Genomic DNA, 17,082 nt, shown 5'->3' with positions numbered 1-17,082 from the left:
CTTGCTAATGCTCTTTTGTGAGTCAGAATGTCTTACTGTCATTCCACCATTCTGAATTTGAAAGCTTAAGGCCTAAGCTGCAATACTTGTCCAAATTCATATCTCTCTCATAATTTCTCCTTTTTCCAATAATAACTTTCCCTGTGTCTGTGCAAACAAACCATAATTCCGACCCAATCCAGAGCATGAGTATAAACCCACAATGACTAAGAGTTGGAAAACCCTTCCATCTCCAATCCAGTAATGGTATTTATTTCCCGATTTATTTCTTTTTAGATATTTGTCCAAATAGTGCTTGCAAAACATGGCATAAATGACAATGGTTTGGTTTTTGGGACAAATAGAACAATTTTTTTAAATGCCATTGGGGAATTGCTTAAAACTGTAATTAATATATTCAAATTTGTTTCAGAGATAGTAAAACAATAGCTTTCCTTTATTTGGTCCTCCGTTCAAGGATCTCAAAGCATGCAGTACTTACTTCTGTTATGACCAGGTCTGTTTTGCGCCAGAAAGTTTACTACAAACATTAGTGGAGGTGGATTGGGAAGGATTTATTTAAGTAATTACACTAAGAGATGTTTGGATATGTTCCATGGGATTTTTAATGACCACTCATCCCTTGGTTTATTGCCTCATCTAAAAGATTGTACAATAACATTCTAATATTGCCCCAGATGTTGACTGCCCTCTACTGGCTAACCATAATCACCTCCAGTAGCAAATAGTCATTCCTAAAAGGCCTCCAATCTGACCACTGACCAAATCCGGCCCCATGTAGCTTCAGCTACCTGGCAGGAGAAAGACAGTATGGCTGCTGACAACACAGTTTTATTTGAAATCAAATTGTCTTGTGTGTTCTGACTATGATGAAGCGAGAAAAAAAAAAAACAGAACACTGCAGCGATCGCACACTTCTCAGCTTGTGATGAATGCCTGTTTACAAGGACAACCAGTAATCATTTTCATGTGAAAACATAGTTGTGGGGTTGAGTGCTCATAAATCTCAAAGTGGAGGATGTTCCGTGCTTCCAATGTCCTATGCAGACATGTTGTGGCTTTTCTTCGAGTGTGCGATTCCACGACTCCAGATGTAGCGCTGTAAATTATTTTTGTTTCAGAAATGTATTATTATGGAAAACTGAGGCCGTTGCCCCTTGGAAGAACATTCTGTTGGGTTGATGCATTGGGGAATACTGACATGGGGGCATGGTCATGGAAGCACAGGTTAAAGCATATGGCTGAAGTTCTGGATTCCTAGCTTGAGGACCATTTAATCAAATTCCAGGTGGGATGTTGCTATGGCACGTTCAAACTTAGTGCTTTGCCCCAACATCTCCATTAAAAATTGAACTGCATAAACGGATTGCATTGTGCATTTCATATAAGCCTCTCACGTATGAGGGCATCTGCAAGGCAAATGAATCATTGAAATAATGCTTACTCAACATTTAATAGCTTGAAATATCTGTTTGTCATTATTTATCTATGAAAGTCATCTTTTTAAATCACCAACTTGCTTTAATGTTCAAAAGAAGCCTCCAGGTTGCTCTTATTATAAATAAATCACTGTGCAAACTATTCAAACTGTCACAAATCCCAGACACCTGGGGTAGATGCAGATAGCTGTGTTTCTCTATGCAGCTCAGCAGTAGTATTCTCCTCTAATGGGAAGGTCAAATTAGGTTTTTTTCTCTCAAATGAGACAGAAATTCAGCATATAACGACCAAATCCAGATCTTGTATTGAATTTTGGGCTGGTAACAAGATCGATTTGTAACATTAATGTGCATTAACAGAACTATACTGTACTCCTTGGTGCTCGCTGGTCCCTATTTTTAAATGCAATGTTTAAGTTATGTAGCTAATACTGGTCTGTTTTGTTAGAATAAATGTAAATTTGCGTTTCCAGTGATTTACCTTATTTAAATCCTAGTTTTGTCAGAATGATTTGAAAAGAATGTTCACTGGACAGTAGCCGTTTTTTTTTTTTCAAGGCTGTTTTCTGTAATTTTTTTTCAGACTCAGATCACACACTCAAAATTATTTTTTATGATAGTGTCATCCAGTGTGTGTGCTCTGGCAAAACCCGTGGCCTGCAATATACATCGTCTATGCGCAGAAAAAAATGATCACTTTTTATATTTGACAGCATATTAATCGAATATTCGAGAGCATAACAAACAAAAAAGCAATAAAAAATGGGAAAAACCTCTGATCTCCAAAACAAACAGGTTGCCTCGCGCCTAGCGCTCCGCCCGCCGAGATCCCACGTCTGCAGCTGGAATCCCTTGGCGGAAAGGCTCGCGCAGTCTCGAGGCGTTCAGTCTTTAAACCAGTGAGGAGCTTGGCAGTGAGGCAATAACGTCATGCTTTGAGGGGCGGTACTCTGAGCTGGAGGTGTTTTCCAGCTTTAAAAAGGAAGCCGTCTGCTCTCCTGACAAGCTCTGCGTCACGTAGAGTCTCTGGAAATCTCGAGCACTATATCGCCCGGGACAGCAAAACACAGTAAACCATTCCCTGTCTGAAAGAAAAAGGGACAGCCATTCTGTATTTTACATAACTTAACTTAAGAAGCCGTGCAAAGGTCCCTCGTGTTCACATTTAATATCTTTTTCGTTGCCTTTTGGATTTAATGCGTAAATAGACCGCTTCCAGTAAGAGTTGGGATTTTCTCTTTTATTTTAGATATTTACATTGTGTTTATCCCTGCATAACCGATGTTTTGGGTTTTTATTTTTTTATTTTTATAATATCATCAATGTTTTCGTTTCTTTTTTTCCATTTCTTTTTATTTATTAATGTTTTTACAAGTGAGTAGCATGCTTTGAAAATACTATTATTTGGTAAATTATCATCGTCACCATACCAAGAGTAAACCTGCTACAAGTTGGATGCAGAACAGCTGCCTGCAAGTCTTTTCAAAGTTCAACTTCGGATCGCTCGTCCCTTCAGCCGGAGGAAAAGAAACGGGACTGCATTTGATCGCGCCTCTCGCCACCAACATGAAATCTGCTGAGGAAGGTAACCCACTCTTTCTCCTTGTCTGGTGGTTTAATTTATTCAGTGTTAGTCTACTGTTTTGTTTTTCAATAATTTTCCATCCGGACAATACTTTGCGTTTTCGCTGTAATATTAAGGTTAGATTCGTGTAGGTTACTTTAGCCAATCACAAAATAGTAAATTTGAATGGTAAGCGTCGGGAAAGAGCGAATCCCCTCTATTTGCATGATGCTGTGCTTTTATTAGTGCGAGGTCTACCCTTCAGGTAATCGCCAATAGGTGTCTCCTTTGAATGTTTGTTCAGCGTTCAGCCCGGTGCCCGAGTTTGTGAGCTGCTACTGTACTTATTTAGACTACTACTGCTCAAGTGTTTGTTACAATTGATTTTCCTTTTGTGTGTTTTGATAACACTACATAGTGCAGAGTAATAGCATTGTGGCAAGTGGACAAAGTTTGGCCTTCTTGGTGAAAGAGGGTATCATTTGCGCCTGCACTTGCTAACTTCAGACTAATAAGGGTGGAGTAGGAGTGGCTCCCGAAGCCGCCTTCACTGACGTTTATTAAACCATGCCTCCTGTTCTTCCAAATATTACATTAGGTCAACATCTGGCATTTTCACTTTCCACAAAGTTCTAAGGATTTGCAAAAGATTATGCATAATGTAATCAGTGACATTATTTTCAAGAGCTTTAGGAATCGTTTTGTTATATCCTAGGCCTTTCACAGTCCCAAGGAAATGCTAAAGTTAAATAAAAACAAAATTACATTCTCATATGTTGATGTTGTTCTGCGCATTGTCTGAGGGAGGGGTGTTTGATGCAAATGTTCTTTTTTTTTTTTTTTGCTACGGACCTACTGTATGACAGAAGTTAGCTTTAATAATTTTTATAATAATAATAATAACAATAGCAATACTACTACTACTACTAATAATAATAATAATAATAATTATTATTATTATTATTATTATATTATTATTCTTCTTCTTATTATTATTATTATTAGAGCAAATGGCTACCTACTAAAGAAAAGTTCATTTGCATAAAACACTCCTCCTCCAGACATCAGGATATGAAGCATCATTTTGCTTTAATTTTCATTTATTTAATTCAATTATTATTATTATTATTATTATTATTATTGATTGGAAGGGAACACTTGCCAGTCACCCATTAATAACTAATTATAGATGTGGTGTTATAAAAATTTAATGTGTCAGGCCAAATAATTGTCAGTGCTGTTGCTCTCACTATCAAGCGTGAAAAATGGTATAGCTCTATTGATATACTGTAGATTGTAAGATCGAGAACATAAGTTAAAATGTATCCGCCCTCTTGTCACCCTTGAGTGCATTTTTGTAGTGGGTGTGTCATTAGGCCCTGTATCAGTGCCCAGTTCTGCGCTTTCACAGTGAACACATTATAATTAGGGTTACTAGCATCATCACCCAGATACACATACTTCATGTGGCATTATCCCATGGGCCCTAAGCTTCTATGCTGGTGCCACGGGCTTTGCGGATTTGGAACTTTTTTTTTTTTTTTGTTCTTGCGGGGTTGGGAGCTTGGATTAGTATTATTCATTTCAGTCACCGCAAATGTTGACTTGCAAGATTTTTGTAATTGATAGCAGACATAAACAGTGGTAAACGTGCGCTCCTAAGACTGGTGGAGACACACCATCTCTCGTTATTACCAGAGTGCTGACTGCAGCAATTTGTTTGCCCCCCTCGCCAACCCCCCAAGCCTCCAAACCCCAACCCTCTCTTTCTCTCCCCCTCTGCGGCTGGCTCTGCCCGTACCGCAGCCAGACGGCCATGATTAACTTCGCTGAGACTTCAGACAGCATGGGCATCTACTTCTGAGGTTTCCCCTGGCTTGGCCGGCCTGACCAATGCCAGCAGACTCCACAGACACGTGCAAAAGGCACTCTGGGGATGCCACCAAGCTGATGTCTTTGAAACGCTTTAAGTCTGGTTGCTGGCTGTGCTCGGGCACAAAGTTGTTTGCGCAAGCTCAAACCACATTCTGAGCAGCGCTGCGCTGAAAGATGAAAGCTTGATATAATTTACGATGCACTGGTCAGCTGCTTATGACGGCGTATGTGCTGCGTATACGGTGGTTTGCTGGTAGCTCATTTTAAAATGTGTGTTTATAATAAAAATGGAGTCCCTCATGCTGGGCATTGTAGCAGATATGGCTTGGTGATAGTAAATGTCTGATGGCTTTATGTGATTTTGTTGGCTGTTATTATCATGGCTGCACAGATATAAGCTTTGCAGTCTACTTTTCCTTTTTCTCATGTGCTGTTTGCAACATGGTTTGTGTCTTCTTTTCTTTTCAAAACCGACGCTGTCACAGACAGCTTATCCTTTTCGCCATCTCGTGTCTTCGGTGGTTTTTAAAAAAAAGAATTTCTTTGCAGACCCGGAAATGTGACGTCATGCGTCTGCAGAGGCAGGATGAGCGAGTGAAAGTTGAAGAGGGAGCGCAAACCCATAAATGTGGGTGCGTGCATGTGTTACGCAGGCAGCCGGCGACAGACAGTCTAAAGTGAACGCAGGGTTCACAAAACCCCCCAAAACGCAGCACCTCGCAGCCAACCCTTACTTCCTCCGTCTCTGGGTGGCGTGAGCTGTGGCATGCCTGCATGCGGAGGGGACTCTAGGAAGAACCCGTCAAGAACCCGGATTTCACTTCACCACTTTGTCAAGCTGGTGAAGTGAAATCCACTTAGCTGACACTGTTGAGAACAGACAAGTCCCAAGGCCCAGAAGATGTCCTCGTTGCCTGAAGAGCAAGAATTTGATTTTAACTTTCTGTTTGAGTACAATCGAGGAGCGGAACCCGGCAAGCAAGGTCTGTAAAGGGAAGTGGTATTGACGTAACTGAATCATGTAGCTGTATGCAAAGGCAACAGGTTGTTCATTCATACAGTATAGGGCATTTCAGTACGCTCTTGTATTTTATGCTTTTGGACAAAAGTGTAGTTATCTGTGAGGGGAGAAGCAATGTTTTGAGCTGCACTGTGGTAAAAAAACATAATTGTACTGGAGAATGTGTACCCGCTGGTGTGATTTGGAAGCCCAGGCTAATTTATAAATGTATGCTGTGCCTCTGTACCTCTTCGAGTAAATTAGTAAGTGATGCTGGTGTAAGGATTGGGCCTGGAGTCTGTGAAACCTGAGCACTCATGATAGAAACACTGAGCCTCGTTTCATTGCTTCTGCTACATTTCTGCATTTTCCATTTATTTGGATGTTTTAAACATTCTTTAATTCTGCTTCCACATTTAATAATAAATAGTGCCTGTATATGATAGCAAACTGTTGTGGAAATTGGCCGTCATTGACTAATTTTAGATCGTCTGCCCACGCATTCTGTGTTGTGTGACAGATGAGTCATTTCACTTGGTGATCTCTATTTTTAACAAATCTATAACCTGACCGTAATATTATATTGTGAGTTGCAACTGTATGCAACCTGTTGCAATACTGCATTACATTTACCATTTGGTTTACATTGGCTAAAGTTATTTGGTCAAATACCTTTAGCCAATAGGTCACTACATACAGTAGTGCAAATATAAAGGCCTTCATATTAAAGATTTACTATGTCGGATATTTATTTTGAAGGTAACATATGTTGTTTAAAAAATATAAAGTGGCTCACTTTATATTTGAACTGCCAACCTTTTTATTGCACCTAGTTACCCAACTGCAATGCTAAACTGTTCCTTATTAGAAGTTGTCATAACAGTGATAACCTTTATTCCTATATTTAATCCCTGTAATCAGCATGGACAAATAACAAAAAAAACATTTAATATAGAGCTCTGCATGAAAACCTATAAACTTTACATCTTCATTTAGAGTGAAGGCTGTTTGGCACAGTGATCTGTTGTAACATAAAAAAAAACATATTTACAGTGTGCCACATAACACAGTTTTCAGATGTCATTTATTGCTTGTTGCAAACTTTAGAGTCTTGAAAAGTCTTCACCTGGCAGTATGAGAGAAGCTGATGTCCCCTTCGAGTCCAGCCATATAAACGTACAGGTTTAATCACAATCCCAGCTTGGAAATCTGTCTGCTTGCGTGGAGGAAACCGGTAATCTACTCAGCAAGAACAAAAGTGAAGCTCTCAATCCAAACTGTCAGGGTCAGGTGTGCTCACTAGGGTGTGCTTGAAGTGTATGCATCAACAGATTGAGTTGCTCTTGCGTTTTCAGTTGTCCATTGTTCTTCCACAGTCTTATAAGGTGGCCTTCACCAGTCACACACAAAAGTGGTTTTGTGGCAGCTGAGCTTGTTTGGGGGAGACATTATGACGAGTGTCCATAAAAGGTTAAAATGCCTTCGTAGCAGGTTCATAAGAGTGACATAACCCTCCACCTCATTTTTGTCTTCCAGATGCATATAGCTACACACCCAATGTCACCCTCTCTCTGCCGATCAGCATGGGAAACCCCTGTCTGTCCACGCAGTACCACAACCTGCAGTCCAGCTCCATCATCCCTGTGTCCTCCTGTCACCAGGATGGCTACAGTCTCCACGACAACAGCGGGGCCTCCGGTTACTACCTGACCCCTAACCTCCGTCCGAACGGGGCCCCGGCCCTGGAGAGCCCACGGATCGAGATCACGGCCTACGGCCAGTTCCCCGAGGACGAGATGGAGGAGAGCACCCTCCCCATCGCCAAGCGGGTCAACTCCATCGTCACGCTCACGCTGCCCAACGCCGACGGCTACCGCGACCCCAGCTGCCTGAGCCCCGCCAGCAGCCTGTCCTCGCGCAGCTGCAACTCGGAGGCCTCGTCCTACGAGTCGGGCTACTCCTACAACTACGACAACTCGCCCCAGAACTCGCCCTGGCAGTCGCCCTGCGTCTCTCCCAAGGGCTCCTCCTCCCTCCACTCCTGCACCCACGCCGGCTCCCCCCGTCACTCCCCCTCCACCTCCCCCCGCACCAGCGTCGCCGAGGAGAACTGGCCGGCCCCCCCGCGCGGCTCCCGGCCCAGCTCCCCCTGCAACGGGAAGAGGAAGTACAGCTTCAACGGCGCCCCCTGCAGGCACCCCTCGTACTCGCCCGGCCACTCGCCCACCGCCTCCCCCCAGGGCTCCCCCAGGGTCAGCGTGCCAGACGAGTCCTGGCTGGCCAACACCAACCAGTACACCAACTCGGCCATCGTGGCCGCCATCAACGCCCTCACCACCGACGGCATAGTGGACCTCGGCGACAGCGTGCCGGTGAAGTCCCGTAAGACCAGCCTGGAGCACAGCCCCGCCATGAGCCTGAAGGTGGAGCCGGGCCAGGAGGAGCCCGGCCCAGGGGAGGCGGGGCAGGATGACTACCCCGCCCACCGCCTGCCTTTCAAGAAGGAGAATTACTGCGGGGGGTTCCTGGATGTCCCGCAGCACCCCTACCCTTGGTCCAAACCAAAGCCTTACATCAGGTAAGGAGGGAGACTTTACTCAAGCATTAAACCCCAAAGCATTTACTTATAACACACAGCATAGGCAAAGTGTGTGGGTGGCCTTAGCTTTATTCAACATTTTTTGAATCTGAGTACAATTCTTGATGTGTCCCAGAAAATATAACGTAATCTAGTACATGTGTGCATGTATTTTATTACTTGAGGTTTTCTGGGACAAATCAAGAAGCGCACTCAAAGTCAAAATGCTGAACAGAAAAGTGAAGTACTAATCTTTCAAAAGAATTGCCCCACGTTAAAATAAGAACACAAACAACATATTTATTTTTAAATTAGCTGCTGTGTAGGACTACTGTAAATAATGTTTCAGCATTTGCACACAGCGTTCTTGAGAGCAACAATGAACCTGGAATGTGTTTATGCTTTTTCATGATTAATGGATGCTGCTGTATCCAGCTCAAGGTCTGCCCCCTGGTTCCCAGACAGGAGAGATCATTTCGGTCACACAGGAATTTTTTTTTTACTGCATCCTATGTTCTTTTTTGACCAAAATTAGACCAGTTTGTTTATCGCAAAGTAATGTTGTTGTATCTTCAAAGGCTGGAGCAAGTGCAGCAGTCGCGGCTAAGTCACTGTTTGCTTCCAGAAAGGATTTTCTTTGAAGATCAAAACATGTCATAATTCATATTTTCAGGGAGGAGCGGCGTATGTGTTCAGGTTTCCATAGAAACGAACCCACAAACACACAGACATGGACACACACATGCACGTACGCACCTATGTGCGAGCGTGCGCGCGCACACACACATGCATATACACACACACACAAACACACACGCACATACACACACAAACACACACACACACACACACACACACACATACACACAGTTACTGGCTTGACCTTTTTTATGACACAGTTTTTTTTTAATTTGCTTTGTCTCCTTAGGTTTTGGTCTTTTTTTGTTCTCGCACTGGCACACTTTCCTGTAGGAAATCAAGTGTTTGATGAAGATAATCTCTAACAGGAAGTGATAGTGACAGGCAGGCAGAGGAAAAGGTTCGGTGGGATAATTGCATTACCTTGCGCCTGCAAGCTGATCCCCTCTCTGTCACCGAAGTGATGTCACTCTCCGAATGGGGCAATGAACAAGACGGGAAATTGGTTCATTTTGGGTCAGCGAACACACTGGAAGCTGGGATACGGCAGTGAGATATTTTGTCTGCACACATGCTCACGCTGAACAGATATCCGGGACAGTAGAATATTTACTTAGGAGGGTTTGTTTTCCCTGAATGTTTTCCCAGCCATGGCATGACAAGGAATTTTCTTTGACCACTGAGCTGCAATCTGAAGTTTATTCTGTGGCATTCTGTAGGACAACTATAGTTCTCACTGTAATTTTCACCATATTTATTGTTATTATTGATATTTTTCAGCTCATAAAGTGATCCTAAGTTTTGTCTCAGAGTTTGTCCTTAGAAATACATTTGAATCTGGCTACTTAATTTTGGTGCTTAGCAAACTTAGAAAAACTTAGATTCTGAAGAAGAAAGTAACAGTTGAATTTATTGGTAAGTCAAAGTTAAGAGCTTATTGATTGAATCCACACCACAAACAGCAGATGTACATGCACACACAGGCACATACTCCATGCACGCATGTGTTTTCATGTATCTATACTCTTTTCCCTTTTTTCCACTGCAGCCCCTCCTTGCCTGCTCTTGATTGGCAGCTGCCATCCTGCTCCGGCCCGTACAGCCTTCAGATTGAGGTGCAGCCCAAATCCCATCACCGTGCCCACTACGAGACAGAGGGCAGCCGGGGGGCAGTCAAGGCCTTGTCTGGAGGACATCCCGTGGTGCAGGTATCGTCTGTTGTTCTTCTATTAACCTTAACACCTTTCATTTCCCCTTGACAACACCACAGCTGTCCCCCGAATGTTGAAACTGCAGCCTGGCAGTATGGTGACTCACCAACCCTCCCATTTTACAAAACGGATTGATGGCACCTTTGCTAATGAATCTGGGATTAAGCTTGTACCAGGCTGAAAACGTATGACCATGCATTGTATTCCTCGAAAAAAATGTTCAAGGTTGGCAGTTTATCAGGTATTACTGCCAAATGGCTTCATTAAACCCATTTGATTGCACATTGCAGGCTCTGCGAAGCTACAAAACCAGACCTCGGGGTTGGGTTGTCTTATGTGTTCTGGGATTGAAGGGGGTCCGCATGAGTCCTCACACCATTGTGCGGGTGCCAACTTGAATGGTCTGGCTGTGCTGGTTGATTATTGTAAATGACCCGTAGCCAGGGCGTGTTGGCATTCATTCCAAAGTGGTTTCTCACTGCTTCAACAGAACCTGTCGGCCTCCTTGCGTCTTGAAAACTTCACGATTGTGTGTGTGTGTGTGTGTGCGTGCGTGCGTGCGTGCGTGTGTGTGTGTGTGCGCGTGTGTGTGTATATGTGTGTGTGTGTGAGTTGTATTTATTGCTGAAGGTTGGGAGCCAGACTTTTTGCCACACAAGGTCGTGGTGGACCACCGTCACACATATTGACACAATTAGCATCACGCAGGACCATCATCCTTGGTTATTGTGCTTGGCAGAGGTTAAACGGTGCACGTCACCCTCACCACAACAGTCGCACAGAGAGCTCTTTTCACTGCTTGCCATTTTCGTCAGATTGTTTATACATCTTGGTTTGTTCAAGGATTCAAGTATGAGACCTTTGTGTGCTGTAAGATTATTAATCATACATCATTCATTTTGAATATCCCTGATCTCAACATGATACATTTAATAATCCTTCAGTACAAATAAATTTGCCACATGCTATTTTTATGTAGAATAGCTTCTGTTTTTGTTCCATGGTTCCATCATGTTGGTCCAGTAAAAAGGGTAGCCTTTAAAAGCTAATTAAAGTATAAATTAGATATAATTAAGACGTGTATGACAGCAGACATGCACAACTGTTCTGCAACTATAGAACCCCAACCCTCTATTTCAAGATGATGAAGCTTGCCATGCTACCGATGACAGCATTTCATTTAAGTCATTTTAAAAGCACTTCATTTTTTTCATTGAACAAATAAAAAAAACATTAAAAACCCTTTCTGCCACATATGACTGAGTAAGGACACCACAAATCATGTGAATAAACTTCTTGAGAACATATCGATGTACAGTTTAATCATGCATGTTTATGAGCTCACTTTTTTATGTTTCTTAATTTAAGCATCATAAATGTGAGTATCATCTCTTGTTTTGTTTGAGTTTAATTTTAGTCCAAAAACACAATTTGATATACCATTGATAAACTCTTAAAATGTTTTCAACATGATTATTGGTGCCCTTCAGTGATCAGAGAGGTATTGGCTTTTTTTAAACAGGGGTTTCTCCATTCACTACAGTTGAAAGCTCAGGCCTGTACAGTTGCATTCTACTACAACTCTAGACTGTAGAACAAATATGGACAAAGTGAATGTGACATCACCCATTGACTTTCCCTGGGCTCACGAAAAGAGTTTTTGAAACCACTCAAGTGCAGTTCTTGTTCCCCCTTGTTGTACAAATTGGAGCCAGAGACTGCGCAGTAGGGAAAAGGGGCGACCCTTATATGGGCATGAAGTCTTGGCCAGGTTCGGGGCATCCACTAAGCGCATGAGATACAGTGATGCACAGTGACTCGGCAGTGATGCAAACTGTCTCTAATTCATCCACAGAATATTTAAATATTATATTTTTTATAACACAACAATTTAACAAATCGGCACATGGAATGACATCAGACAAAGGAAAAAACGAGACCAGGAAGTGATCTACAAAAACGTTTTTGGCCGCCTTGCTGCAACTATACCACGTCCTTTACCAGAATAGGAGGTTCTTACTCTGGGCTTAAAGGGCATGGTTTGGAATGCTCAATTGTGCATGTGAGCGCTTGATACCTACTATAAAACATCACATGGAATTTTTTTTCACCAGCTTCTCCTTAACAGTGGCTTAGGGTTATCCGTTAGCTGGCTGAGTTGTCTGACTGATACTACCCTTGGAATGTTTTTTTTGGTTTTGACAAAACATCTCCGCCAAAGAGCCGCGTGATGCCAGCTCACCAGCTCACCAGCTCAAGTGAAAGCAATTTATGTCCTCACATAAACAGTTGGAATTGTACCTCTCCACAAAGCCACATCAGTTAGCGCCAGGCTATGGTATTTGTGTGCTTTTTGGCACGGAATGCTAATTCTGCTGTGATTCACCGAGTGATGGCGCAACGGCTACTGCATTGACGCACTTCTGTCATTCGACTCATTGCTCCACGATGGATCCAGACTGGATTGCTTCTGTTCTGCCATGATTTAGCATACTTTCCCCCACAATGATTTAATGCATAAACTATTCATTTTTCAGTGCGATATCTGTGGGGAATATCATTCGGGCCAAGTATCTCAGTTTGTGTGCAGACGGCACTGAATTGCACTTATTTTTCTTGGTTTCAGTGAAGCAATCGTGTGAATGGAGCAGAGGTTAAAGAGACTGACTTAAGTTTGGTCTCAGACTTCCCTCTTGCTCTGTATGTTGATTAAAATCATATTGAAATATTAGGTGCAATCAGTACCACTACTCCTTCCAGTATAAATTATTCCTCATGCCACTTCTCTAATCTTGGGGAAATTTAGATTTTAAAATAGAACAAGTACATATCAAAAACCAGTGTTCCGTTTCATTGTAATTCAGTTGTCATTTGTGATACGTGAACCCTGGTATTATTAAAAATGAGTTCTGACTCAAATGTCAGAAAGAGAATCACTGTCCAAAAAAGGGAGTGGTAGTTCCTCACTAAACGTGTCAGAAGTTTAGTCAAATCTTGACAGAAGGTGTCATGTGACTCTCAAAGGGGAGGAGCGTGGTAAGTCAACGTGGGACCCAGCTCAAAATCAACCGTGGCCCTCAATGAGAGAGGCAGGCTTTGAAGGAAACGGACCACCGGGCCGCACACGTCGGCAAATTTTTCTACCATTCCTCCAAAACAAAACAAAAAAAAATCTCCGGGGAGGTGGGGGGTTGGGAGGGGGGGAGAGATGGGTACACCGCAAACCTCGCTCTCCCTGCAGTGTAACCAGGGCTGTGGGCCCCGTCCCCAAAGTCTGGCGCTAATGAGTTCCAGGCCATGGGTGCCGTGGCAGAGAGGAGGAAGAGAGAGAGAGTGAGAGAGAGAGGGAGCGGGGGATCTGCGGGCAGCTGAGGCTCCGGTGCTCCTCTGAGGACACCGTTTCCGGCTGATTAGAGTCCCTCCCGCCCACCCCACCCCCCCCCACGAATCCAGCCTCATCACCCGACGAAGCGCAGCACCCACCTGATGTTGCCTGGCTCTTACTCCGATCCGCTTCAGTGCCGGTGTCACCTTTAGGAGCGTGCTCATTCCTCAAATACCTCCTGGGCTTCATCCCCCCATCTCAACGCTGCTCAACAAAAACCCTCCAAACGCCGTCTGCTGTTTTGCTCAGGGCCGGACGGATGCACACCCCAGCTATTGTGACACCTTTATTTTTGAACCTCCGGCGAGGCAGTTAGGAGAAGTGTCGCGTCCAATCTTTCTGTAAGATATTACGGGTGCTATGATGCCTGTGTTCAGAGCCTAGATCACGGGGCTGTTTGTTGATCGGTGACTCTTCTGGCTGTTGTTGTTGTTGTTGTTATTATCAGGGCAGCGGAATCATCTGGTGGCTTTACACCTTCTTGTCCCTCTGGGATTCGTTGCATCCCAGGCTGCCGATTGGCCATCGCCCAAACTTCTGCATCGCTTCCCTTTAGAAAAAAAAAAAGAGAGTTGTTTTTCTCACCTCCCTCTCAGCTGTTGCCAAAATTGTGCAGGCCTCCCCCTTTGTTTTGAAAAGTTCCCGCTCTGACGCTGACGTCATGGCTAGCGGCGTCTCGTCGAGGCCGGCCGTCTCCGACCGCACCGGGGCTCCGGCGCTCTAATGGGGCCTGAATCGAGCCACTCGATCGCGGAAACCTCCAGATTACACGGTGCTCGGCTCTGCGGCCTCTCGCGTGTCAACCCCCCGACTCCTTCCTCCTTTTCCATCTCCCCCACCCCCCCGACCGCGGGCCCCCGCCCCTCCGCCCCGCGCCGCTTTCCTGCACCTTCTCCAAGACTTCCAGCGCGGTTCCTCGGCCCCCGGGGGGCGACCCTCCCGCTGGAGCGCGCGCGGCTCCTTCCCACCCCTCCAGCCGCTCGGCTCGTTTACGTTAGCGCGGCCGGCCCCCGCAGACCGCACGGCCATTATGGGGATGCCTGTTCCTGTCCGCCAGGCAGACTCTCTCCCACCACAGCTATGCACCACGTCTGAGCGCCCCGTTTCCAGGCCCGGTCAGGAAAAACACGGCCCTTACCCACCTTCGGAAGAAAACACCGCCATGTGACAGAACATCAGGCACGAGGCCGTAACCTGACACGCCAACCTCAGTGGGCACTTAGAGTTGCTTTGTGACAACTGGTCATTATATTAACCAAGAACGATTCAGAACTGAAATAATAACAAGTACATTTTTACATCATTTTCTGTGCTTGTGAGATCATTTCAACAGCCTGGCATGTAGGGATGGTTGTCTTGCCAAAGATGCCAGGTAAAACATTAGGCTTTTTGTAGAGGATGTGTTTGGTAATACTGTTGAGAACATAAAGTACACAAACATATGCAAACTCACATGCGCAAGCACATTCACATGCATACAGACACACAGACACACACAGAAAGAGAGAGTGAGCAAGGGAGAGAGAGAATAATCACAAGAGTTTGACGGGAGACAAAGGGGCGTTGTCCAGCGTACGCGAGCCAGAAAAATCACAGGCAGAGCCGACAACCCCATAGAGTCTTCACTACGAAGTGAAAACAACACCTGCAAATTATTACACCTACTGCAAGCTGCTGTGGAGTATAATAACTGGCCTTAAAGGATTCGCTTGCCCTGGGCTCTCCTTGCCTCGGGGTGGAAAAGACCGGCAGAAAAGGGGTGTCTTAGGGGTGCGACCGTCAGGAAAGCAAATGTGCAGTTACACAAGCCTCAGCAGCAGTCGGCTAGACGCAGATCCACTGAGGGGTTCCCGAAAGAAAGTCAAGAGAGTTTTTGTCTGAGAATATTTCAAATGTCCATGCAACCTTCCTGCTTTTCCAGATGCACTTTCTATGTGAAATATTTCTTCTTTGAAATTTATCAATGTTTCACATATGCCATATATTCCAATAATCTTCTCATTGCCACTTTCATACTGTAGATGTCATTCACACACATTATAGAAAATATATTCTATAATGTGTGTATAAAGTATGACACAGTATACAGTATTTGTGTAGAGGTAAATACAATGGCCAATAATTACCTACTTTCATATAGCATTTTTCACATTTTGCAATGAAGTATGCTTAGCATTTAATGTGAATATATTTCACTTTTTTTCAGGGGTTAGACTTGTACGCTTTAACAAATATTAGGTTTCATCAGGTGCAGTGTAGGTATTCTATTCTGTATGTATACCTGTGCAATCAATTTGGAAAATGGGGTAGTGAATTGCACCTGTATTTCAGGGAAAAATTACACTTAGTTCATATGGCCTTGCAAAGGGGAAGAAAAAAAAAACAACTTAAAAGAGTGTGGTTTGCTCTAATTGGAAACATATTGTGAACGCAAGGCAGTTTCAGACTAGTCCTCGTCTCCTTTTTTTTTCCCTTGGCAGTATCAGGCGATACTCTTGATGGTGAAAAACTGAACGCTGACGGTTGAATCTCAGAGGGAGTGCGGACAATTCCCGAACCACTCAGTGAAATAAGGGCTTCCTCCAGAGCAAACAGCAGCCCATTGCAACTGTAACTTAACATTAAAACACCGTCTGTACTTTTCTCTGGAACTCTTCTTTCTTTTTTAAATACGTGAGCAATACCGTGTCTTCAGTGAAAGTGACTTGGCAGTTTGAAAGTGTTGCTGGGATATTCATCGACAACTCTCTTGCCGCGCGGTAATCTCTTTTTGGGGAGCTACCCTTACTCATGGTCATGGTATTGACTAACCACTAACTGGGGAGTGGCAACTGGAAAATGACACAGGGAAACTGCATTTTAGTGGTCTGAAGTGGTGACCAAAACTGGAGATTTACGAGGTAACATACCGACAAGCTATAGTTTAAGCCATCAAAAACTACGTCACCCAGTCTTCTGCACATCTTTTCTCCGTAGCTTGTCTACGGTTTCTGACAAGTCTTTAAGTAACTCGTCATTCTTTTTCGGTCCTGTTGATTTATAAGGAGCTGACATTTTTCACAAGTTGCCTCCCCTCTCCTTGCGAAGCCCGGCAACCTTACTATAAACGCACTTAGCAATTTGTCCGCCTGTGACCTGCACAAAACCGTGTGTTGTTCACCAGCGAAAGAGTCTTACACAATAAAACTTTTAAAACGCGAATGTTGCCCAGACGTCGTTTTCAATTTGTGTCAAAATAGCGGCGATGGAAAGGGGGAGGCATAATTTATGTCAAAACGGCGGAGATGGAAAGGGGGATGCATAATTAGCGAAACTTTCGTGAGTGAGATGAGCCGGTTTTGTGGAGAATGCGCGCGGCGCGGCTGGAAGACTTGTTACTGTCAGCACTCGG

The 17,082-nt window shown here is 44.0% G+C and overlaps 1 protein-coding gene across 3 annotated transcripts in view; it reads left to right on the top strand.

Annotated features, from left to right (window-relative positions):
- The first annotated feature begins 1,919 nt into the window (after positions 1-1,919).
- nfatc1 (nuclear factor of activated T cells 1) overlaps positions 1,920-17,082 on the top strand; it is a 75,092-nt gene continuing 59,929 nt past the window's right edge. Inside the window, exons 1-3 of one of the 3 annotated variants that reach the window (XM_064341402.1) lie at positions 1,920-3,024; positions 7,415-8,456; positions 10,144-10,303. In XM_064341402.1, coding sequence (XP_064197472.1) covers positions 2,895-3,024; positions 7,415-8,456; positions 10,144-10,303 — 1,332 coding nt within the window. In that variant the 5' untranslated portion in view covers positions 1,920-2,894. Of the gene's footprint in view, positions 3,025-4,967; positions 5,862-7,414; positions 8,457-10,143; positions 10,304-17,082 lie in introns of those variants that run through there. The other 2 variants (XM_064341417.1, XM_064341410.1) reach the window with 2 other exon arrangements.

The sequence above is a fragment of the Anguilla rostrata genome, chromosome 1 (assembly GCF_018555375.3).
Source record: "Anguilla rostrata isolate EN2019 chromosome 1, ASM1855537v3, whole genome shotgun sequence".
NCBI lineage: Eukaryota > Metazoa > Chordata > Actinopteri > Anguilliformes > Anguillidae > Anguilla > Anguilla rostrata.
Note: the sequence above shows the minus strand (reverse complement) of the source record. Positions and strands in the feature narration are given on the sequence as shown.